Here is a 25857-nt window from a genome sequence, read left to right as displayed (position 1 = left end):
TTTATTCAGACCTACTGGTGTGCACCCCCTCCCCAGGCCAGGAGCTGAGCCCGCAGACCCCAGGTGGCTGCAGTCCCTGTCTCCCAAAGTAGGGAGGGCTCAAAGGGACACTTATGGTCTTTGTCTCAGCACAGCAGCCAGGAGAGGGCCGGGTCACTTGTGGCTCTGCCTCTCCCCGACAAGGTCTCAGTGCTGCCATCAGAGCAGCAGTTGAAGTAAACACACTTGGCTGTGTGCTTTAAAAGTGGTCAGTGTTGCTGCAAAAAAGGTTATGTGATGTTAAAAAAAATCAGACAATATCAGACTGTATAAAATAGAAACTACCAAGAGCCACCAGAGTCACAACCTGAGGCTCTTCCCTGTGCACCCAGACGACAGGGCTCCGGGTGCAGAGTCCATCTGGACAGTGAAAGGAGGTCAGGGCTGTTTGCCGGCAAGGGGCTCGGCCTAGGAGGGCTCTGCACAGACTCTGGTTTCCCAAACGTATGATGAACGGTATTTCACCTTTGTTGTAGGATGATGACAGATACGAGCAGTCGAGTGACGTCCGGGCTCAGCTCAAGTTCTTTGAACAGCTTGATCAGATCGAGAAACAGAGGAAGGACGAGCAGGAGCGGGAGATCCTGATGCGGGCTGCGAAGGCAAGTGCTTGGTGATGGCCTCCCAGGCCCTGGGGGTTCCGGGCTGGCCTGGAGGGAGAGGGGACGTGTGCAGGTGTGAGCAGAGCGTGGAGAGAAGTGGAGCTGCTTTAAGGGTCCCCGCTCCTTAGTTTAGGTGTGAGGCCTGTGTGTAGGGAGCCCCCGCATGTGCGCCAGACCGCGACTCGTACGCCTATGTCACTGTGCATTCTAGAACATTGAGAGCCCTCAGTGGTGTGGCTCATCACTAATAGCCAGGCAGGAGACAGTAATTCCATGGAAAAGTTGCTGTGACAGGGGAGGGGTCACTTCTTTGGTGATGGCCAGACACTAGCCCTTCGGCAATGTCTGTGAGTCTGAAGCCCTGCGAGGCCCCTCCAGCTTGCTGTTGTGTCCTCGGGTCAAGCTAGAGGCCTGCCACTGGCAGACAGGTGCCCAAGACTGTCTTACTTCTTACCATAACAAGGTGGTGTTGATTTTCCTAAATTTTCATCTTTGGGTTATAAACATTAAAAAGTTTAATGTGCTTTGTTTCATATGACCTATGTGTTATTGTATGATGAGTAAGATAACATTTGTTGGACAATAAACATTTAGGTCATAACTTCTTTTCTGCCTCTTCCACAAATAGTCTCGATCCAGACAAGAAGATCCTGAACAGTTAAGGTTGAAACAGAAGGCGAAAGAGGTAAGGTTTTCAGAGTCTTCACTGTGCACTTGAAAGTGTGTTCATGTTCAGCCAAAAACGTCCATCAGAAGAGAGAAAGGTTAAGGCAACCTTGGTAGTTCTGTACCGTGAGCGCTTGTGTTGCTGTTTAAAATGTTTGCAGAGTCTCAGGAACAGCTCTGTCCAGGGGCTGTCCAGCGCGGTCTGTCTCCTGTCACTGGCCTCAACAGCGACCTCTCTTTGGGCGGCATTAGTCCCTTTGCCGGTTCATACACGTTGAGCATTTTAAGATGAGCATCCCTTGCTTTAGAAAAATCTTTGTTATTTTTCTGATTATAGAATATACTTACTGTTACAAAAATCAAAACATTAAAGAAATTATAATTTAGAACATTTTAGAAAACGCTCTGGTATTTGCTTTTGTAGTCAGTGAGAAGCAGAAGGAAATGACGTTGCTTGTTTCCTTTACAAAATAAAGATGCAGCAGCAAGAGCTAGCGCAGATGCGACAGCGAGACGCCAACCTCACGGCACTTGCGGCCATTGGGCCCAGGAAGAAGAGGAAAGTGGACGGTCCCGGGCCGGGCGCAGGCACAGAGGTACAGCAGCGAGGTGGGGCTGAGCGGGGCCGGGCGCAGGCACAGAGGTACAGCAGCGAGGTGGGGCTGAGCGGGGCCGGGCGCAGGCACAGAGGTACAGCAGCGAGGTGGGGCTGAGCGGGGCCGGGCGCAGGCACAGAGGTACAGCAGCGAGGTGGGGCTGAGCGGGGCCGGGCGCAGGCACAGAGGTACAGCAGCGAGGTGGGGCTGAGCGGGGCCGGGCGCAGGCACAGAGGTACAGCAGCGAGGTGGGGCTGAGCGGGGCCGGGCGCAGGCACAGAGGTACAGCAGCGAGGTGGGGCTGAGCGGGGCCGGGCGCAGGCACAGAGGTACAGCAGCGAGGTGGGGCTGAGCGGGGCCGGGCGCAGGCACAGAGGTACAGCAGCGAGGTGGGGCTGAGCGGGCCGGGCGCAGGCACAGAGGTACAGCAGCGAGGTGGGGCTGAGCGGGGCCGGGCGCAGGCACAGAGGTACAGCAGCGAGGTGGGGCTGAGCGGGGCCGGGAGCAGGCACAGAGGTACAGCAGCGAGGTGGGGCTGAGCGGGGCCGGGCGCAGGCACAGAGGTACAGCAGCGAGGTGGGGCTGAGCGGGGCCGGGCGCTGGCACCTATAGCAGCGAGGTGGGGCCGTGTGTGGCTGGGCACAGGCACAGAGGTACAGCAGCCAGGTGGGCTAAGGGGCTAGGGGCAGGTGCACACTCTGGGGAGCAGCTCTCTTAGCATTTACACATTTTCTCACCTTCCTCAGGATATCTGTTTTATATTTGATGCTTTAAATTCAAATCAGCTTATTTGCGGATATGGCACGAGCTAACACTTCCTTCCCTAAAGATGTTTGATCAGCATGGTTTACCTTGAGAGGGGAATGGGGAGATTATGACCATCAGACGGTCAGCTGTCCTCCTGAGATAAGCCCCTCTGGGAGAATGGGCAGTTCTCAGGGTGAAGGAGAGGCGTCTTCACCTGTTTGTCTGAATTTTGTTAGTTTCTTGTTTTGTTGTTAGATTTTTTACTCTAATATATAAAAACCCGACTTGGATGTATTATTGTTTTGCTTCAAACTTTGAGTTGTTTTTAAGTAAATTATAGGAAGAAAGAAGGAAAACAGTCTTTTCCGTTTGCCTGCCGATTCACCTCTTCCGGTGTTTGTCCCTCCCCACAGAGCTATGTGTCCATTCCCCCTTGGTGTCCTTCTGTTGCAGGAATCTAGGCCTGGTGGGAAGAAAGCAGAGTCACTCAAACATCAGGGATGGAAGAGGAAGGGGTTTTATTTCAGCCGTGGAGATGTGGCAGACTAGAGTCGGCACCGGCCGAGCTCCCCGCCAGCTCTGTCCCTGGCCTTTTATTGGACTCACAGGTAGACAGAGAAAGGAATTTCCATATTGCCTCTCAGTGGAGGTGTCAAGTCACCTGCAGGGTTTACACAAGTGGAAGTAAGCAGCAAGAGTTAGTTTCAAAGACCCAGAGAACTTAAGTTTTACAATTTTTTTTTTTTTTTTTTTGCAATTTTTTGCCGGGACTGGGTTTGAACCCGCCACCTCCGGCATATGGGGCTGGCGCCCTACTCCTTTGAGTCACAGGCACTGCCCAGTTTTACAAATTTTTAAGGGCTGGGTTACCATGGGGAGGACCTTGAGAATGTGTCCTTGGGGTTCTGTGAGAAACCTTTGTTCTTTTAGACTTCACTTTTCCCAGGAATCCTCCTTCACTTCGGCGTGAAGGGCAGTGCTGGCATTTCTCGCGGTGCAGGGTTCCTGGTGTGACTTTCTCAGAGCCTGCTTGCTTGAAAGTTTTACCGTGGTGGGCAGTTTGTGTACATGTGCCCCCAAAGGCCGAGGCAACTCAGGCCGAAGAAAGAGGCTGACAAACCCACTTTCTCAGAAAGAAACATTTCCTCTGAACTTAGGGGCAGGACAAAGTTAAGCAGCAGAGAAACACACCTCCTCACCCCTCCAGGGTGCCCCTCCAGCACCCTTTCGGGGCAGACTTTCTTGTGAAACTCCTGAGCACTGGGGCTGTTAGACAGATGTCTCTACAAGGGGTTTCCTAGCAGTGGGCAGTGTTTTTAGTGAGGGTCCCCTAGCTGATGGCACTGTTTTTTAGTGAGGGTTAAGATGTGGACACTTTTTTCCGTGAGGGTCCACTAGCCTCAGGTACTGTTTTTAGTAAGGGTCACCTAGCCTCGGGCAATGTTTTAGTGAGGGTCCCTGAGCTGAGGTCACTGTTTTTTAGTGAGGGTTAAGCTGTGGGCACTGTGTTTTTTTGTGAGGGTCCCCTAGCTGGCGGGCGCTATTTAAAGACCTTGCTACAGAGCACCTCGTGGGCCGAAGTCAGATGCAGGTCCTCATGGTGGTTTCCCGCAGAGGTGCTGTTGCCTACATGCCACCCCTGGAAACTCGGTCGTATGATCTCACACCCCACCTCTTTCTCAGCGTCCTGTGCCTGGAGGGTGGGGGCGTGCTGTCTTGAGGCTTGGGTGGCAGAGCACTGGCTGGGGAGAGCAGGCCGGGGCCCCCAGAATTCCAAGGGAAGGCGATGACCTCCAAGGCTTTGTCAAATCATCTCTAGTCTTTGGAATACCATGATTTTGGGTTTTTTTTGGAAGAAGTAAAAGAATGAGAGAGACAGGATTGATAAATTGAAAGAAATAATAGAGATACAAGGCACACAGCAGAAATATAATACACCCAAGGATTACAATCAAAAAAGGAATCTGTGTGCCAGAACTGGGAAACACTAACTAGGTCATCACATATGAAATGTCTGATTGTCAATGAGAGTTTAGTTTTTTTGTATTTCAAACAAGAAGCAGTACAGTTACTCAGAGTATGCACCTAAACGCTTGACAGTGTTGCCATCTTAACGGCAGCTCGTTATTGAAAGCGGAGAGCAGGTGGCGGTAAGACTGTGAAAGGCACTTTCCCCAGCCTGTTAAAAATTGAGTATTTTTCCTTTCAAGAAGTGGTCCAAGGCCTGGAAGGAGTGATAGGTGGTGTAAGGTCTGATAAGTATGGCAGATGACGGAGTTTCCCAGTCCAGCCTCTATAGCGTGAGCGGCGGCTAGTGGCAGTGCTGCCTTGCGAGAGGACGGGCTTGTCTCACTCACAAGCATCCTCCTCATTTTGTCCAGTTGCAGTGGACATTCGCTGTAATCAACTGACCAGCTTTCATGAAGCTGTGGTGGGCAGCACCAGCGCTGGACCACCACACACACCCCTCAGCTTTTTTTGACGACTGTGTCTCAGCACTTCACTTTCACCCAGCCCTTGTGCTGAACCCCTGTGTGAGGCAAGCCCCAGGGTGGGTAGAGCCTCTAGGTTTCTGGGAATGAGGCAGAGAGAAGACGCAGTTGCTGGGTGTAACACAACCGCACAGCCGAGGCAGTGTGGCACTGACTCCAGATTCCCAGGGGTATTTATTGAGATTTAAAGAAGTGTAAAGAGAAAGTTACAAGGAAAAAGTTACCAAAACCATTAAAAGTGTAGTGGGATATGCAGAAGGTGCAAAATGTGGAACGGGACTGTTTTTTGACATGTCTGGTGTGGGGAATGTGTGCTTTGACACCTGCTGTTGATGGGTCTGATGGTGCCTGCCTCGCTGTTTCTGCCCAGCTCAGGGATGAATTTGCTGTGCAGATGGCTACAACTGCTGCTGCTGACACACATGCCCTAGTCCTCACTGTGCATGTGGCTGAATGTCGCAGGTCAGCAGCTTTTGTTACTGCCCTGGACATCGCCTTCCCTGTGCATCTCCGGAGACGTCCTTGTTATGTGTTTCTCACACCTGTAATTCATGGCTCATCGTATGTTACTTTAAGTCACAGTCAGGTAGCCAGCAAGCGAGTACAAGGTTAAGCATAGTGAGAATTGCAGTGGTTTCATGTTCTCCACAGTCATTGATGAACATAAAAAGAAACAGCAAGTATCATTTTATAAAGAACAACTGGATTTTGTTCTCCCATACCTGCAATGGTTTTAAAGAATCCACTTTTCATCACACATAGTAATGAGGTGTAGAAATGGTTCACTTTTATGTCATGACAGCAAAGAAAGACAAGCTTCAAAATGATTTCTCTACTGATGCTCTTGTTTAATTCACGTGGACCCATCTAACCAGGGTCCTTACCTGCTGATTTGTTTCAAATGGTCCAGTCCTGTTGGAATAATAACATCAGACCTTGCTGCTAATTCAGCAAGTTGAGATGGATTTGCTTCCACTACAGCTTCCAGCTCATCATCATCCACCTTGGTCTCAGGTTGCCCATGTGGCTCATTTTCAAACTTAAAATCACCAGAACAGAACTTTTCAAACCATCACGTGTGGCATGTTCAGTGGCCACGTCCTTCCCAAGTGCTTCGTCGACATTTCGAGCTGTCTGTGCCGCAGTAGTCCCACAATGGAACTTGTATTCAAAAATAACACAAATTTTTGTCTTGTTCATGGTTTCAAAAAATTGCTCTAAGAAAATGTGAAAGACAATCACAAGCCAAAATGTATTTGAAAGAATGGGGATGCACCTTCACAATCAAAACAGGGAATGTCCCAGGGAAATGTCACGGCTGCTGTCAAACTTAGTACTGGAGGAAATCAGACATTTCATACTTAATGACCTGACAATATTGGGGACCAATTAAAAACATCATGAAGAATATTAAAACCCAGCTCTTCGGCGGCACCTGTGGCTCAGTGGGTAGGGCGCCGGCCCCATATACCGAGGGTGATGGGTTCAAACCCGGCCCTGGCCAAACTGCAACAAAAAAATAGCCGGGTGTTGTGGTGGTCGCCTGTAGTCCCAGCTACTTGGGAGGCTGAGGCAAGATAATCACCTAAAACTCAGGAGTTGGAGGTTGCTGTGATTGTGATGCCACAGCACTGTACTGAGGGTGACAAAGTGAGACGCTATCTCTGCAAAAAAAAAAAAAAAAAAACCCAGCTCTTCCTTAGAGACTTCTTATAGCCTAGAAATGATTCAGGATTCAATTTAAATTGTAGGCAAATAATAAATAGGTGGGACATGGGTGTGCCGTAGTTTTTCTTGTGAAACACAATTTTCCTCTGTCCAGTCCCCCTTTTCTACCAAAGGGAAGTCACAGACCAATTTATGTGCAAAGTTTTAGTCTCACTGCACTTGGCCTGGTTACTTCCATCAAGTGCGGAGGGGGCAGCAGCTGGTGGCACAGGCTCCCTTAAAGCCAGCTTCACTGCAGCTTCTCAAGGAATCTCAGGTTAGTTTTTTTTGTTGTTGTTTATTTTTGAGACAAAGTCTCACTCTGTCACTTAGGCTACAGTGCGTGGTGTCATAATTCATAGCAACCTCAAACTCTTTTGAGTTCAAGTGATCATCCTGCCTCAGCCTCGTAGGTAGCTGGGACCACAGGTTCCCACCATGCCTGGCTAAGTTTTCTATTTTTAGTAGAGACAGGGTCTTGCTCTTCCTCGGGCTGGTCTTGAACTCCTGAGCTCAGGTGATCCACCTGCGTCAACCTCCCAGGGTGCTGGAATTACAAGTGTTGACCACTAAGCCCGGCCTCTCAGGTTAGGTTTATTTACTTATTTATATTTTTTTGAGACAGAGTCTCACTGTGTCGCCCTGAGTAGAGTGCTATGGTGTCATAGCTCACAGCAACTTGAAATTCTTGGGCTCAAGCAATTCTCTTGCCTTAGCCTCCCAAGTAGCTGAGACTATAGGCGCCTGCCACGGTACCTGGCTATATATATGTTTTTTTTTTTTTTTTTGTAGAGACAGTCTCACTTTATCGCCCTTGATAGAGTGCCGTGGCGTCACACAGCTCACAGCAACTTCCAACTCCTGGGTTTAAGCTATTCTCTTGCCTCAGCCTCCCGAGTAGCTGGGACTACAGGCGCCCGCCACAACGCCCGGCTATTTTTTGGTTGCAGTTTGGCCGGGACCAGGTTTGAACCCGCCACCCTTGTTATATGGGGCCGGCGCCTTACCGACTGAGCCACAGGCGCCGCCCTATTTTTTTTTTTTTTTGTAGTTGTCGCTGTTTTGCTGCCCTGGGCTGGATTTGAACCCTCCAGCCTCAGTGCATGTGGCTGGTGCTCTTAACCACTGTGCTATGGGTGCCACCCTCAGGTTAGTTTTTTTAAAGCTCCCAAGACAAGGAGCCAAGCCGAGGACTCCCTGAGTCTGTGTCTGATGCCCACGTGAACTGGAGACCCCTCTCTTCTGCATGTCTTTGGAGATCTTGAGGTGCCTGGACTTGTCAGAGAGTGACTTTCTTCACTCAAGAACCTTGAGAGGGAACCACAGACCAAGTGCTGGGCTGGTCTTCCCAGGGGACTCTGGGGGTTCAGCAGAGTCATCCTCAGTCCTCAGGACCGTTGAGTCACAGCTGACGGGGCAGTCAGAACCTGCGTAAAATTACCATGTCACCATGGTATCCTGTTAAAAAAGAAAACATTGATTTTTTTTTCTTTTCCTTTCTAAGAAATTTAATGATTTTTGTGGTTTTTTAATCTTATTGTACTTTTTTCTTCACCCCCCCCATCCTAGAGACAGAAGGAAAATATGTCCTCATACTGATTAAACTTGCGCAGATAACTGTATTGCCATAAAATAAGAATACTCACAAATAATTTCCAAATTTTGGAGAAATCAGCTATAGAGAAAGGTAAATGTTTCAGTTTTGCTCACGAAAGTATATTTTGCCATTTCTGTAAGCTACAAATAGTAGCTCAGAAGAAAAAAGTTTTCTTAACTCTGAAAAGTAAAACATGAAAAAAAATCAGAACTATTTCAAACAAAAAAGGAAGAAAAAAATAATTTCACATCTTTATGAGTTCAGTCCAATGGGCTTCTTACTGTGCTGGAAGTGTTTACAGTGCCGTCTCCCAGTCATCTGAAGCCTGCATTCCAGATTACTTGTCAGGGCTGTTTCTGAGGGTTTCCTTGAAGACATAGGATTTGGGACTTGCAAACATCTTTTAGGAAAAAACATCATAATAAGCCAATTTACTGCTTATACTAAGATGCATTAGGGCGGCGCCTGTGGCTCAAGGAGTAGGGCGCCGGTCCCATGTGCCAGAGGTGGCGGGTTCAAACCCAGCCCTGGTCAAAAAAAACAAAACAAACAAACAAACAAAAAAAAGATGTATTAGATTTTTAGGAATCTCATGCAATTTTACAGCACATATTAATAACATTCCTACAAATATAATTCAGACACCATTTCTCATTGGACAATGTCTTTGTATAATTTTCATATACCAAACAAGCCTAATATGTCTCTCTTGGCCTTTAGGGGCCTTATTTTTTATGTCCTAGTTAGTTTAGGTCAAAAAGACTTAATTTTAGAATTTGAAATTTGATTTTGGGAAGTATGTCATGTATCAAAGGTTTGAAATACTTGATACCAAAATTAAAAAGTTTTAAAACCTTTTAACTGTAAAATAATAGTTATTCCTTTATCCAAAGATGTCTAAAAGTGAAAATCTTTCCTCTTTGGCAGGTGGGGGACTCAGTCTTGCAGACAAAAGGCCTGATAAAGGGAGCGCGGTGCTGACACACCCTAGTATGTGTAGAATCTCTCCCACTCTCCCCTCACCCCTTTATAACTGTAGTTTACTCAAAAGGTAAACAAAAAACCATTATTTTTTTCTATTAATACTGTGTGAGGATTTTACTCAAAAAGAGAAAACTCAGGTTTTACCCTTGCATCTGTGTATCGTTAGTAGAGGCTGCAGTTTTGTGGCTTTAAAACATCTATCTGAGATAAACCTGTCTGCCCAGTAGACCCAGGTGAAAATGTCACACGTTTATTTAATACTTACAAATCTGAATGTATTCCTCCTATTTTATTTTACCTGTGATCTGAAAACTAGTTTTTTTTTTATTTTTTTATTATTTATTTTTTTTTTGTAGAGACAGAGTCTCACTTTACTGCCCTCAGTAGAGTGCCATTATGTCACAGGACTCACAGCCACCTCCAGCTCTTGGGCTTCTGCGATTCTCCTGCCTCAGCCTCCCGAGCAGCTGGGACTACAGGCGCCTGCCACAATGCCCGCCTATGAAAACTAGTTTTATTTACCAAAGATTACTAAGGCCACAGGAAGTTGAACTATTTGGGCATACTAACTTACAACCACTTATTTATAGGTGAATCTGGTACCATCTAGACAGGTACAGACACGTGTGCACACAGGGACACAAAATCACAAAGATTTTTATAGCTTTGATTTTAAAATTTTAGCCATGAAACAGGTAGAAATAACTAGTTGAAAGGGGCAGCTGTATTCATAACGCGTAAGTGGAGGAAGTTAGTCCGTCCCTCACAGCCAAAGTGCTTACTGAGTTTGAGAGGAAAGAGGGTAACGAATTGACATCCAAAGCTTCTTAAAGGAATTTGGGTGTTATGAGAGGAAGGTTAAAAATGGATGCCAAGGTAACACAAGTCATAGGAATCCGCCATAGGATTTTGGAAGCGTCTGATTTCACTTAGCTGGGCAGCGTTCAGTTCGGCCTGCTGAGCTCAGGGCAGAGCCCACCAGCAACTAAGGCCAACAGGCATTTGCTGTTTCCGGGGCCGACACTTAACACGAGAAAATCAGCTGCCACCACAGCAGAATGCTTTGATTCTCCCAGCCCAGAAGCCCATTTCTATACTAATTCTGGGTTCCCCAAAGAGGGGCTGGGCGGGGGGACCACAGTGCACCTTGCTGCGGGGACAGCTCTTGGCCTGCTCTGCGGCCCTCCTACCCTCACTCCCCCAGGTGTCTTGTCCCCAGCGGCTTCTCACTGCCTCAGCCGGAGGTGCACAGAAGCGGGCGGCCTGCGCAGTAGCAGCCGCTCGTCTCAAACGCTGCTGGCCGGTTCCGAAGGTGCAGCCCTTACCAGAGACCCATCCTGCCTCACTCCCGAGCCCCAGCTCTCTTGCAGCGCAGAGTAATCTCTGGTACCCCCAAAGCCACAGAGGTTGGGGGCCCAGGGCCTAGAGTGGAGCTTTAGACCTGGGAGAAGCCTGCTGTGACTCTGGGAGCTCCACTGGGTGGGCAGAAGACCCCAGACGGTGTGTGGTGCTTTCTTCTGGGCTCCCCTCAGGCTCCTAGACGTCTTTAGACTTCTTCCCATAGTATTGAAGGGATGGGGTCAGGGGGAAGAAATGGAAGGAGATGGACAAGTCCCAGAGGAGCCAAACTGAGATTTTAAGGTTTTTAGAAGGCAGAAATCACGCCACCAAGAAAGGCTCCAAGGAACAGAGGGACCAAGGATATAATTTTTAAAAAGGTGTTTTCAGTTAGCTGAATACAGGTTCCTAGAAACAGGGTCCAAAAGTGGGAAAGCAAGACAGAAAGGTCCCCTCTCCAACATGCAGAAATACAGGCTGAATGTCAGTTTTCTTTCTTTCTTTTTTTTTTTTTTGAGACATGGTCTCACTTCATCACCCAGGATTGAGTGCTGTGGTGTCAGCCCAGCTCACAGCAACCTCAAACTCCTGGGCTCAAGTGATCCTCCTGCCTCAGCCTCCCAAGTAGCTGGCATTACAGGCTTTTAAATTTTTAGTAGAGACGAGAGCTCATTCTTCCTCAGGCTGGTCTTGAACTCCTGAGCTCAAGGGATACTCCCACCTCGCCCTTCCATCTCCCAGAGTGCTGGGATTACAGGCACAAGTCATACGGTGTAGCCTAAATATCAGCTTTTTTTTTTTATTTGGCCGGGGCTGGGTTTGAACCCACCACCTCCGGCATATGGGACCGGCGCCCTACTCCTTGAGCCACAGGGGCCGCCCTAAATATCAGCTTTTAATTAATCTTTGAACATAGGGTTCTTTTAAAAAAAATCTTTATACTTTTGCCACTAGCTGGGCTTCCATCACTAAATGGACAGCCCACAGAAGTGGCCATGGCACTGCCCCAGGTGCCTGCCGCTCTTCCTTACCCACAGCGTGACAGGTGGCTCTCAGTTTGCAGTCAGTATAAACCCACGGGCTCGGGGTGTTCTCATAATGTGGTGGGCCACACCAGTGCATGGAGAAGTGCTGGCCACCCTGGCCATACCTTTTGATAAGAAATCTGGAGGAGACATCTGGCAGCCCTCAGACCCCTTAAGGGGCACAGGAGAAAGTACCACACACCCCCTTTAGGGTCTTCTGCTTTTCCGTGGAGTCCCAAAGGTTGGGGCGGGGGGAGATTCCCCCTCCATTCCCTTTATCCATTTCTTGATCTTTTGGTTCTTGGGTGGCTCACTTAAGTATTTGGGGGCGAGCAGGTCTGTGCACACCTGCCCCCAAAGGCTGAGGGAGCCAAGAGGCCTGAGAAAGAAGCTGACAAATCTAGTTTCTCAGAAGGAAGCATTTCACTGATTCTCACAGACAGAAGCGTCATCTTGGATGGCCCCAAGATTGTGGATTCCCACAACCCCTCCAGAAAGCAGCCTCTATGTAGCAGATATTTCTGTGAAACATGTAGCTGGCCATGTGTTAGATTTTGTTGTGAACCTCTTGACCACTGGGCTGATGAGATAAGCACCTTTACGAGGCTTTCTGTGCTGTGGTCCCACTGAGGCCCTCGCTGCAGAGCGCCTGCCGTGGGTCAGATGTCGCCCCCAGGGGCTCCCTTTCCAGACGTGTCATGGCTGTGCAGCCAGCTGTTTTCCTACAGAATGATTGTGTTTCACCCTTATTTTCATATGATGTTTTCACTGATTATAAAATTCTCAGCTGTTAGGTTTTTGCTTTCAGGGTGATGCTCCCCTGCGTCCTGGGGAGGGGTCTGTGATTTTTGTCCTTGTTTCTCTGTGTATGTGTCACTGCCTTGGCTGTGTTGAGACTTGGTTGTCTGGATATTCGGCCTGCTCTGGGTTCTCTGAGCCTCTTAGATCTATAGGGCATCATTTTTCATCTAATTTGGAACGTATTGGCCATTATTTCTTCAAATAGTTTTTCTGTTTCAATCTTGCTCTCTTTTCCTGGGGCTCCAGTTACATGTTTATTATACCTATTGTTCCTGCCCGATTGAGCCTGTGTTCATTTATTTCTGTCTTTTTTCTTTCTGGTCTTCAGATTGGATAAATTCTATTGATCTGGCTTCAAGGTCTTGGATGGCCCATCCAGTGAAGTTTTCACTTGTTAAAGTATTTTGCAATTCCAGGGTTTATGATTTATGATTATTTAGTTAACTCTGTGTTTGCTCACTTACCGAGACTGCATTTTCTTCTGATTTTTGAGCACTGTGTCAAAGCTGTTGTGGACGGTTTCTGTCAAGTCTGACACCTGGGCCAGCTCAGGTCCGTTTCTCTTGGCTGCTTTTCCTTGACTTTGGTTCTCCTTTTCTAGTGTTTTGGTGTCTGGTGGTAGTTGGGTGCTGGATGTTGTCATTACCTGTGGAGAGACCTGGGCTCCACTGTCTGTCTTGCTTCGGCAGGCCGCGTAGTTACTGGCAGGCCGTCTTGAACTTGGGTAGCCCTTTTGCTGCGTGGGTAAGGGCCTATGGAAGGCCCAGCTCCTTCTCAAGTCCCTTTAACTTAGCGGGACTCAGCCCACAAGCCTGCTTTCCTGTTTGTGCTTGGATTTAGGCCTTCTTGGTGGGGGCAAGACGTCCGGTGTCATAGTTGGATGCCAGGAGTGCTAACTAGGGGTACTCGGGCAGCCCATATTCCACACCCCCATTCTTCCCTAGCACCTTCTGCCCAGTTGCTGACATCTTCATTTTGTCCCCTACCGTGTAGCGCATGGTCTCTGTGGCACTCTGGATAGTCTGGCCATCCTTGGTGGTGTGGAGGTGGCCTCTGGGACAGCATCAGGATAGTGACCCTCATGGGGCAAGGCTTTCTCTCATCCTCCAGGGCTGTTGGGAGTATATAGGGCCTGGAACCTGTGTGTGCTGGGCTCACTTGCCCAAATGCCAGTGGTGACCTCTGTATGGCACTTTCTTGCTGTGGAGGGGGTGCTCGGGGGTGAGTGAGGTCTGGGCTTTGGCATCCTCAGGTTCAGAGAAGTCTTCCAGTACAATGCAGGTGAAAATGGTGTTGGAAGAGAACCCAAGCATCTTTTATTTTATTTTATTTTTTATTAAATCATAACTTTATACATTGATGCATTTATGGGGTTCAGGGTACTGCTTTGATATACAATGTGAAATGCTTACATTGAACTGAGTAACACATCCATCACAATTATACTCGTTTCTTAATAGTTTTGAAATGTCATTGCATCATGCACATTAGGTGAGGTCCCCCCATATATCCTCCCTCCTCTCAGACCTCCCCTCCTCTCCTCTCCCCTCTCTTCTCTCTCCTCTTCCCTTCTACTTTCTGGACTATAGTTACGTTTTGCTATTCATATGAGTGTGTAGGTGATTATATATTGATTTCATAATAGTATTGAGTACATTGGATACTTTTTTCCCCCATTCTTGAGATAACTTTACTAAGAAGAATATGTTCTAGCTCCATCCAGGTAAACATAAAAGATGTGAAGTCTCCATCCTTTTTTATGGCAGCATAGTATTCCATGGTGTACATATACCACAATTTGTTAATCCATTCATGGGTTGATGGGCACTTGGGCTGTTTCCATGTCTTGCCAATTATGAATTAGGCTGCAGTAAACATTCTCGTACAAATGTCTTTGTTATAAAATAATTTTTGATTGGGCGGCACCTGTGGCTCAAGGAGTAGGGCACCGGCCCCATATGCTGGAGGTGGTGGGTTCAAACCCAGTCCCGGCCAAAAACCGCAAAAAAAAATAATAATAATTTTTGATCATCTGGGTATAAACCTAGTAGAGGAATTGCAGGATCGAACGGTCGGTCTACTTTTAGTTCCTTGAGGAGGTGTCACATTACCAGACTTCAGGCTATACTATAAATCAGCATGGTACTGGCACAAAAACAGGGAGGCAGATTTATGGAACAGAATAGAGAGTCAAGAGACGAACCCACCTACGTATCGTCATTTGATCTTCGACAAGCCCATCAAAAACATTCAGTGGGGGAAGATTCCCTATTTAACAAATGGTGCTGAGTGAACTGGCTGGCGACCTGTAGAAGACTGAAACTGGACCCCCACCTTTCACCATTAACAAAAATTCATTCTCACTGGATAAAAGATTTAAACTTAAGACATGAAACTATAAAAATATTAGAAATTAGTGCAGGGAAAACACTTGAAGAAATTGGCCTGGGATAATATTTTATGAGGAGGACCCCCAGGGCAATTGAAGCAGCATCAAAAATACATTACTGGGACCTGATCAAACTAAAAAGCTTTTGCACAGCCAAGAGCACAGTAAGTAAAGCAAACAGACAGCCTTCAGAATGGGAGAAGATTTTTGCAGGTTATGCTTCTGACAAAGGTCTGATAATTAGAATCTATAGAGAACTCAAACTAATCAATAAGAAAAGAACAAATAACCCCATTTCTGTGTGTGCAAGAGACTTGAACAGAAACTTCTCTGAAGAAGACAGGCACATGGCCTACAAACACATGAAAAAATGCTCATCATCCTTAATCATCAGAGAAATGCAAATAAAAACCACTTTGAGATATCATCTAACTCCTGTAAGATTAGCCCACATCACAAAATCCCAAAACTACAGATGTTGGCGTGGATGTGGAGAGAAGGCAACACTTCTGCACTGCTAGTGGGAATGCAAACTAATATGACCTTTTTGGAAAGAAGTTTGGAGAACACTCAAGGAACTAGAAGTAGATTAAGCATCTTTTTGTAGGTGCATGTCTGAGCTGTAAGTAAGATACTGGGATTCTTATGTGGGTAGAAATAAGAAAGTATATAGTTCTACGACTAGCAAGGGCCCTGGCCAGTGTGAGCTGGAAGTGCCGGCCTGGGACGGGGCCAGAGTGGGAGAGAGCTTGTGGTGCCTGGGCCTGATGGTGTACAGAGCCCATCACAAGTTTCTCTTTAAACCAAAAAAGAAAGAAAATTCTGAGCAATGGGCACACGCATTGAGAATGGAAATTAGAAGTAAAGATTCTTGTGTGTGTTCAGTGTGACCACTTTTGCCACTGCTACTGGCCATGAGGGCTCTTCGGTGGGTGAGAGGGTTAGGTGGGAAAAGCCGTTGATTAACTTCTGGCTTAAGTGTTAACATATCCAGAATAAACATCTCGTAAAGAATGAAACCGAGCACATCCCCCCCTCACCCTGTGAGGAAGGGGGTGGGGGAGCAGGGCCTTGGGTGAGGTGGGTGTGTGTGCGGGTGGTCCCCTGAGACGCTGCGGGAGGGCAGAGCGTGTCGCCAGGGTCTTGTTTTATACGCTGTTTGTTTACCTTTCTTTTTTTTGGCATGTTGGGATATTTGTGTGTCCAGAATTTTAAAAATCCTTCCTATAAGTTCTTTATTGAAGATAATTCTCAGTATTTTCTTTTTCTTTTTTTTAGAGACAGCGTCTCACTCTGCCACACAGGCTGGAGTACAGTGGCCTGATCTTAGCTCACTGCAGCCTCACACTCCTGAGCTCAAGTGCCTCCCGAGTGGCGACTGCAGCAGGCACATGCCACCACCACACTTGGCTTATTTTTTTATATTTTGTGGACATGGGGTCTTGCTATGTTATCCAGGCTGGTCTCGAATTCCTATGTTCAAGTGATGCTCCTTCCTTAGCCTCCCAAAGTTCTGGGATTACAGGTGTGAGCCACTGTGCCTGGCCCTATTTCAGATTTAGGATTATTTCTGTAGGGTGGGTCTTTATCTTTTTTTTATTTTTAATTTTTTTTTTTTTGCAGTTTCTGGCTGGGGCTGGGTTTGAACCCACCACTTCCGGCATATGGGGCCAGTGCCCTACTGCTTTGAGCCACAGGCACCACCCTCTTTGTCTTTTTTTTTTTTTTAATTCATTTTGAATTAATTCTAGACTTACAGAAAAATTATATAGCACAGAGGTTCCATACATCTGTCACCCAGTTTTCCCTGATGTTAAATGCTGGTATGATACTACTTACTAGAGACCTTATTTGATTATTTTTCTTAATTTTTTTTTTTAATGATATTTTTAATTTTTTTTTTTTTCTCAGTTTCTGGCCGGGGCTGGCGCCCTACTCCTTTGAGCCATAGGCATTGCCCTTCTTAACTTAATTTTTAAAAAATTTATAAACTTGGGGCGGCACCTGTGGCTCAAAGGAGTAGGGCGCTGGCCCCATACATTGGAGGTGGTGGGTTCAGACCCAGCCTTGGCCAAAAACTGCAAAATAAAAAATTTATAAACTTTAATAGCAGTGTTAGGTTCAGTGAAGAACAAGAGGAAAAGTACAGAGATTTCCCACATGCTCCCACCCCCACACACAGCCTCCCTGCTGTCGATGCTCCACCAAGTCCGAGTGTGGTGTTTGTGCAGCGTGAGAACCTGCAGGGACTCTCCCTTGTCATCTGGAGTTGGTGGTCTGCACGGGAACCACTCATGTCCTTGGATTCGATGGAGTCTGACAAATGTCAGGATCATGCAGGGTGTTGGTGCTGCCTGGGACCCCGTGCTTCACCTGCCCAGGCCCTGCAACCTCTGGTCATTTCACCTTCTCCAGAGGGCGGCCTTTTCTAGAATGTCAGTGAGGTGGAGTGACACATCTGGGCCTTCTCAGCCTTTACTGACCTATTCGACAGAATGTGTCACCTGGTGGCTTGGTAGCCCGACCCTTTAGCGTTGGTGATGCTCTGTTGTCCGAGATGTCAATATCCAGCCCTTACTGAAGGACGTCTTGGTGGTGACAAATGAGGCTGCTGTGACAGCCGTGTGCAGGGTTTTATGGGGACACATTTCTGTTCCTATAGGGAAATATTGAAGAGCAGGGCTGTGGTATGTGAGAAGCTACTGGACTGTTCTCCAGAGTGGATCCTCCATCTGGGCTTGTCTAACGTTGCCTCAGGAGTAGCCCCCGCTTGTCCTGCAGACGCTCCTGGTGCAGAAGTGTGGTCAGGTCCTTCTTGCAAGTGTGTGCCGTTGGTCTGCCCGTCGCTGCTGCTAATCTGAGCGCTGCAGTGAGGCGGGTCAGGTTTCTCACTGTGAAGTTCCCGTTTTTCTCTCTGTGTGGAGACACTCAGAGATTATGCTGACAGCCTCTTTCTCATCATATCCTCACCTGCCGAAATTGTGGTCAGTGAGGGTTTTTGTCTGATGAGCTGTACCTGAGGACTTACCCTGACGATGGTTTCTCATTTCTGTCTTTCTACATTTATTAATCAGAATTCTACTGTAAAGAGCACTGTCCCTTCTCCCCTTACCCTAGTGAGGGTGTTCACAGGTGCCAGCCTTTCACTGTGAGCGCCTTTCATTTCATTCCTATGCCCTTTTGCCAAGACCTCTCCTTTTTTGCTCACTTTCTGATACCTCAAAGTATTCCAAGCTCATTTTTATTTTCCCTGCCATAACTGTGGACTCAGCCATTTCTCTAAGGAGTGTGGGTCCTTTGGTTAGAGATGGTGTTTGGAAACTAGGATCTGGGGCTGGGTGGGGTGTCTCACACCTGTAATCCCAGCACTCTGGGAGGCCGGAGTAAGAAGACCCCTTGAGTTTAGAAATTCAAAAGTAGCCTGAGCAAGAGCTAGACCCTGTCTCTACTAAAAATAAATAGAAAAATTAACTGGGCATTGTGGTAGGCGCCTGTGGTCCCAGCCACTTGAGAGGTTGAGGCAGGAGGATTGCTGGAGCCCAGGAGTTCGAGACTGCAGTGAGCTGGGGCTGATGCCGCAGTAGTCTACCTATGTGACAGAGTGAGACTGTCGAAAAGGAAAAAAAGGAGAGACCAATTCTGGGTGTGGTGTTTTATGGCTAAGGTCTGTCCTCAGCGGTGTTCTTTCTTTACTCCCTGTGTGCCCTGAAGGTTTGGTTTGTGTTGGGGGTTGTTGTGTTATGTGACACATGAACATCAACCAGTTATAGCTTCATTGTGAGTTGTATCCTTTGGCATAAGAAGTGTTCATGTCTCTTAATAGCAGGCCAGTGGTCCAGGTTCTGTGGCCGCCAGCCCATGAGGCCCTGTGAAGCCTTGCCTTTCTGAATCTCTCTGACTTAGGTGTGCCTCTGTGTACCATGTGGTTGTGCCTTGTTATATAAGCCAAATTGAAAATCTTTTCCTCTTCTCCGCCCCCCCCCCCCCCTTTGAGACAGAGTCTCACTTTCTTACCCCTGGTAGGGTGCTGTGGCTCATAGCAACTCTTGGGCTTAAGCGATCCTCTTGCCTCAGCCTCCCAAGTAGCTGGGACTACAGGCACCCGGCACCACACCCAGCTAGTTTTAGAGGTGGGGTGTTGCTCTTGCTCAGGCTCGTCTTGAACTCCTGAGTTCAGGCAGTCTATCTGCCTGGGCCTTCCAGAGTGCTGGGGTTACAGGATGAGCCACCGAGCCTGGCAGTCTTTTCCTTTTGATTACACGAATTAAGCCCATTCATCTTTATTGATATGACCGACATGTTTTATATATCTCTGTCATAAAACTTTATTATGTGCATTTTTATATTTGCTGTGTTTCTTTACAAGCAGTGTATTTTCTGCTATTTAATTACATTTATTTTCAGTGCTTAGGAAAGTTTGCATTTGTTATTCTAAGTTAAGTCTTCTTCTCACCTGGCAGACTGACCAGCCTCTCTAAGAACGGAGGGTTGTCTGAGGAGTCTCAGAGTTTGTTGCTCGGGTTCATTGTTCCAGGCTCCCACTGGCCTCTTTCCAGTGTAGATTTTGGTCTTTTTCTGTATTTGGAAAGTTTTCCTTGGATTGTACTTCACATCTTACTTTTGTTCTCTCTTCTTCTCAGGGACCCTGTGATGTGGACACGGCGCCCTCTTTGCTTTTGTGGCTGTGTTTCCTGACCCTTTACCCTCCTCACTGTCTTGTTTTTGTCCCCGTTTCCTGCCTCTCTGCTGGGCTTTTCATTACAGTCTCATTCACGGCCATCCTCCCTTGAGCCCCATTTCTGAGATAATTTGGGTATTTCCTTCCATTTCTTTTTTTTCTTTTGCCTTTTTCTTTTTGAGACAGAGTCTCAGTCTGTTGCCCTGCCGAGAGGACCCTGGTGTCACAGCTGACAGCAACCTCAAACTGTTGGGCTCAAGCCATCCTCTTGCCTCAGCCTCCAGGTAGCTGGGACTACAGGTGCTGCCACAACACCTGGCTGGTTTTTCTGTTTTTCGTAGAGACAGGGTCTCGATCTTGCTCAGGCTGGTCTTGAACTCCTGAACTCAAGTAGTCCACTTAGCTCAGCTGTGCTGGGATCACAGGCCTGAGCCACCGCACCTGGGCTCGTCCTTCCATTTCTACCCTGAGTTCACTCAATTCCAATTTCATTTCCTTCTGTTTTTTTTTTTTTCTTTTTTGTTGTTGTTTGATTGTAAATCTGTTTCCTAGTTTTGGGAGATTTGGTTCAAGGTAATTTTCATTCCCTTAAATGCTGGTTTTAAGTATATTCTACTTTGTTAAAAGCATTGACTTAGTTACCTTCCGTTTTTCGAGGGTGGATTTGGCCCTGGTGCATGTGGAACCTCATTTTGTGACCATATGCCTCTGCTCTTGATGCTCTGCCTGGTCCTGCTCCTTTTCCAGGGTCTTGGTGTTTTCCAGCATCTGTGGTGCAATGGTGCCCTCTCCTGGCGGCATGGCAAAGTACAGGCCACCGTTGGCTGCTCAGATTGCACCTGTCCCCAATCTTGTTGGGTGGCACCTGTCCCCGGGGAGACTCTTGTCAGGGGCTCTGCAAGACACTCCCTCCTGCCCCGTGAGGACCCTTCTGTCTCATGCCCCAGGTCCCTTCCCTGTGCTCTCACACCCTGCAGTGACTGACCTCGGCCGCCCACTCGGTGACATCTGACTTTTCACTTGTAGTTATTGGGAAGCTTGGCTGTTCCTGGTCCTCCCCTGTGCAGATTGTGTGATGTCCCATGGACCTCCTTTCCTTCTTGTTTGGACTTGTTTTGGGGGAGCTACCTGCAGATGGGCAGCACGTTGTCCTCAGCTTCCTGGGATTGATGCTGGTCTCCTTGAGCTGCGTCTCTGCTTTTGTTACCACTGCCTTTCTCTACACCCTGCCTTCAGGGCTAGGACACGTGTGCCTCTGCGTGCAGCATCCATGACAGTGGAGGGAAGGGACGTAAGCTGGCAGTGCTGGGGGAGCAGCGCCAGTGGGGCATGTGTGTTGTAACTGCGTGACACGCTGGTGCTGGCGCCACCTTGCCCTTGACTGTTGTGGCTGCGCATAGGGACACTTGGAGGAGGTTAGAAACCCCCACTCCAAGGCCACTTTTGCTTTCTTGGGGCTGCCGTGGGCTCAGAGCGCTCAGCACACTGCTTGGGTGGGGAAAAGGAACAACCAGCCCCCCACCAGCAGGTCCCACCCACTCCAAGAGAGCCCTTGAGGTTCTGGGGCGCTGTGGGTAGCACTGAGGTCTGCAACTCTGGGCTGGTTTGAGGTCTTCTGCCCTCAGCCACATTTGTAAATGGGAAGGAGAGGGTTGTGTCCTAAGCAGTGAGCTTACCTCCCAGGGGTGCCCAGTTATCCAGTGATTCTAAACACAGCTCCTGGAGGGGAAATAGCAGGTGCTGCCTGCTGTGGTCCTGGCCGCCTGCCTGGCAGGCTGTACCCTGAGGCCCAGCCAAGCTTTCCTGTGGGGGTGCGTGTCCTGGGCCACCAGGTGCCCCTCTGAGGGTGGCGCTGCAGTGCGGCCCATTCTCCTGCTTGTTCCTTTTCAGCATTTATTTCATCCCAGCCCTTGGAGGGGGGTCTCAGTTTGTCTCAGGCTCAAATTGCTCCTTTAAGACTATTATGGAGATTGAAAAAATAGAACTACTGAGAAAACCTAAATAATTATTTCAAACAAGGGGAATATAGCCACAGAGTGACTTTGTGGCCGGGTCTGAAGGAGGGCCCTCTTCCCCTGACCCTCTCTCAAATAATTAAGACACACTTGTGCCTTGAGATACTTTGTGAATGAATGGTGGCCCCAAGGCCAGTGAAAGGACTTAGTGCCGCAGGGACAGGCCTGGGTCTTTCCTGCCTGCTGCTGGCCCCTCACTGCTCTCTCGGCCTCCTCTCTCGGCCTCCTCCTCCAGGTGGCACTCAGGGTGGGAAGTATCCGTCGCGAAGTATCCGTCGCCTCCAGCCTCTGAGCATTTGCTGGAGGGTGTGCTATAGCAATGCTGTGACAACGTTGTACTTGAATATACATGAGTGACTTTAACACTCCAAACGGTGGAAAATCAAGAGCTATCCATTGCGGCTTCCGTGGTCTGTGCCAGTGGGGTGATGGGGTAGAGGTGAGGTGATAAAACATCCTGGGGGCCTCTGAGCCCTGAGCTGCCCCTTTCCTTCCCACTCCCCAGCCACCTCTGAGCCCACTAACGTGATTGTCTTTCTTGTCTCCAGGGGTCGGGCCCAGGCTCGGTTGTCCCAGGCAGCTCCGGTGTTGGAACCCCCAGACAGTTCACGCGACAAAGAATCACGCGGGTCAACCTCAGGGACCTCATATTTTGTTTAGAAAATGAGCGTGAGACAAGCCATTCACTGTTGCTCTACAAAGCATTCCTTAAGTGACACAGGACTGGCATGGTGTTTTTGACAGAGACGCCTGGGGACGTTTTTATATATTTGCAGATTACGCCTTTTTGTAACAAGCGAATGGGATATTGTTTAAAAAACAGCCACCTCTTTACAATGGAACAGTTTTATATTCCTGTTTCTAAATCAGCTCTTCAGTATGGAAGAAAATACGTTTCTGTAACAGAGAGAACACAAAGGCCTGTGGATACTCTGAAAGGACAATTAAATCTTAACTCATCTTTGATTGAGTGGCCTTCTTGCCAAACAAGCCATATATAAAGACTGATGGAATCGTTTAGCAAATAACTAGCTGCCCTCTGTCACCTCGTAGCGACCCCTGTAGTATTTGTGCGTCTTGCTTCAGTTCACCTGGCTCACTGCGCAGGTGTGTGTCTGCAGTCCGTGACCTCATTTCATTTATTTTATTTTTGTAATAGTCAGTTGGCAAAGCAAACTGATTTTTTTAGACTATTTATCTCCTCCTCCCCGTCCCCCATACAGAATTCTTGAGGACACACGATTTGCTGTCACTTGTCCCCTCGGAGTGTAATCACATTTCTGCCCAGGAGAGGCCGAGCCCGGCACAGGTGGGCTCCCTCTGAGTGTGTGGTCAGCATCTGTACAAATGCATTTTATTTGCTATAGTTTGTAAAGCTGTAAAGTTAAAAGAAATGGAAACATTTTCAGCATAAATATATTTTACTTGCACTGTGTTTTTTAGCTAAAAGTGAAAACTTAGATTAAATAAAATCAAAGTTGAGAAGAATCATCAAAGACTGTTTCTCAGTGTGAATCAAGTTGAAAAATGGTTGGTGTATTTTGTCAGTGATTGTACATAATCTTTGGCACACGACATAGATGGCTGTGTAAACTATAATTATTTTGCTAAGAGACTGTATGCAAGCCTTGGGCCCACTTTACAGGTGCCCAGAGCAAAGCCCCTTCTTTGTACCTATTTTTTTATTACAAATATACTAATTGGTTCTTTATATTTTCAGAGGTTATTGTATGAAATTGTCTATTGATAGTACTTTTATGACTGTAAATACTCTGGCTTTCTCGTGTGAATTCTCACATTAGACTTTAATTCGAGCGCGTGTGAACTGAACGCTGATCAGTATTTTTTATCAACCTTGAGAACTGTTACACCTTTTATTTTGTCTTTTAGGAAATCCCTGTCTTTCCATTTTTCATGTAAATTTTGCACAGTTACTTGTTCATATGTAAATATTTTACTTTCAAAAATGAAGTTTTTAATTGCTATTGTTTTATATAGGATTGAAAGAAAATTAACTCCTTTATTAAAAACAAATTTATCTGTATTTGTTTTGCCTATTTTTCCCAGTTTTCCCATTTCAGATTCTGCAGAAGCATTTGCTTATAGCTGCCTGTTAAGAGTCAGTAACTAAAGCACACTAGAGCTTACAGAAGACTCTGAGGGTGGGGCCTCCCTGATGCTAGGCAGACTTGCCCACCATGTTCGAGGCCCTGAAGCTGAGCTGACGCCATCTGTGCTCAGCCCAGCCTGGCTGGGACATGGGGGGTGGGTTCTGCTGTGTCAAAGATGGGGCTCTTGTGTCCTGGGCACAGCCTGGAGGGGCAGGTGGGGGAGGACCCAGCAACATCTGTGTGCTGGCCTAGGTGACCAGATGGTCCCACCCCTGATGAAGAACCCCCCCCCCACCTCATGAGGCCCTGCCTGGTCTCTGTGGGTGCATTAATGTCATTTGGGCGTCCTCAGTGAGTCCCAGTTCCTGGCAGGGCTCGTGTCAGGGGCTCAGCTGCCCAATGCATGCCAGTGTGCAGCCCAACATGTGGCCTGTGGGCATGGTCCTAGGGTGATCCGAGTTGGTTTTCGGTTACAGAGGATGGCTCTGCAGCTCCACGGGGGCAGTTTGCAGCTTCTAGCAGACATCCTGCTTTGGTGTGGGGGCTGCTACACTGGTCTCTGGGGCGCCATGCTCCGCGGTGAAGGACCACATGGGCCTTGAGCAAGGGGTTCATATCCATAGCTCTGGTGGCCGGAAACCTGGGGCCTGGGTGTGGGTGGCGGGTTTCCTTCTGAGTCTGAGGGGGGTTCTGCCTTCCTAGTGCCTGTGGTTGCTGGCAGTCTTTGGCGTCCCTTGGTTTGTGGCAGGAGCACTGACCTCTGGCTGCACCCACACAGGGTGTTCTCCCTGCGCTGGTCTCTGTGTCTGGGGTGTCTCATCTTGTAGGACATTAGGCGTGTTATATCAGGCCCCACCCAGTGGACCCCACTTCAACTCTGTGCTGTCCTCAACACATCTCTTGTGAGCTCACCTCAAAGCACATATGATGTTGGACAGTGAGGGCCTATACAGCCCTGTCCTCTCTCTGCATGGACACCCCAAGGTGATTTATTAATTAGGCTCCAACCTTGACTGATACTTTTCTACTGAGTTCCCTGCCTAAAGTAAATTAGCTCAGTCAGGAGAGGACGGTTATACCTGGATTCCATGAGTCAGTCCCAGGCACAAGCCTTCCCAGAACACGAGCGTCCTCCACAGCGAGGCCTGGAGCAAGGCTGGGTTCATGGTGTGTCCGTTGTGTTCTCTTCAGATTTGCTGGTTAGTGTCACCTCAGTCCAACTGGATATTTGACAAGGACATCTGTTCTCACTGCTCCCTCCCCCAGTGTGCCAGCGGTTCCAGTCAGGCAAAAAAGGCAAGAAAAATAAGGCACCACGTGTAGAGAGGAAGAAGGAGCTAAGAATTCCAAGGTGACACAATTCTGTGCCTCAGAACTTCAGAGGAATGCACTGTCACATCACTGATGGTGGCAGGTCAGTAGCCAGGGTCACCTGTAATTACAGATCCTAGCAAGAAATGATTAGAAGATTTTTAAATGTTCCATTGACAATAGTGCCAAGAACAGGAGTGTCTAGGATACACTTTACTGGATGATACGTGAGGTCCCCAGGCTGAAATCGGAGAAGTTAAAGGCCTCAGTGGAGAGCTGTGCCGGGCGTATGGAGCAGGAGCCCAGTGCCACGGAGAGGGCAGTGCTGTGCAAGTTGGAAAGGAAATGTGGTGCTGTCTCTGTCAGATTCACAGCAGGTTCTTCACTGAGACTGACAGACCAATTCCAGAAACGTATATGGAAATGCAGGGTAGTTACAGTAGCCAGGGCAGTCTAGAAGGAAACTTGAGTAATCGACACTCCTGCTGCCAGGATGTACCGTGAGGGGACAGCAGGCGTGAAGAGCGGCACAGTCAGTGGCACAAAACAGCCCACACGTTGTGGTCACTAGGTGTTTGACAAAGGCCCAGTGCAGTTATCAGGAGAGAGGAAGGCTGCCCCGTGGGGGGCTTCACGGCAAACATGAAGTAGAGGGGGATTGTGGGCCTGGAAATGAACGTGAGACCACGGAGCACCCGGCAGAAACAGGAGAGAAGAGCTGCGTGACCTGGAGCCGGCACATTCACGGACACAGCAGGC

At 48.0% G+C, this 25857-nt stretch overlaps 1 protein-coding gene across 2 annotated transcripts in view; it reads left to right on the top strand.

The window, feature by feature from the left end:
• The window catches only part of TAF4 (TATA-box binding protein associated factor 4), an 86341-nt gene extending 62621 nt beyond the window's left edge, over positions 1-23720 (top strand). For both annotated transcript variants that reach the window (XM_053574169.1, XM_053574168.1), the window contains 4 exons: positions 516-641; positions 1270-1326; positions 1784-1903; positions 22225-23720. In XM_053574169.1, the coding sequence (XP_053430144.1) occupies positions 516-641; positions 1270-1326; positions 1784-1903; positions 22225-22392 (471 nt within the window). In that variant the 3' untranslated portion in view covers positions 22393-23720. The remainder of the gene's footprint in view (positions 1-515; positions 642-1269; positions 1327-1783; positions 1904-22224) is intronic.
• Positions 23721-25857: the final 2137 nt, after the last annotated feature.

The sequence above is a fragment of the Nycticebus coucang genome, chromosome 21 (assembly GCF_027406575.1).
Source record: "Nycticebus coucang isolate mNycCou1 chromosome 21, mNycCou1.pri, whole genome shotgun sequence".
In the NCBI taxonomy this organism is placed as follows: Eukaryota; Metazoa; Chordata; class Mammalia; order Primates; family Lorisidae; genus Nycticebus; species Nycticebus coucang.
This window is presented reverse-complemented; position numbering and strand designations above follow the sequence as displayed.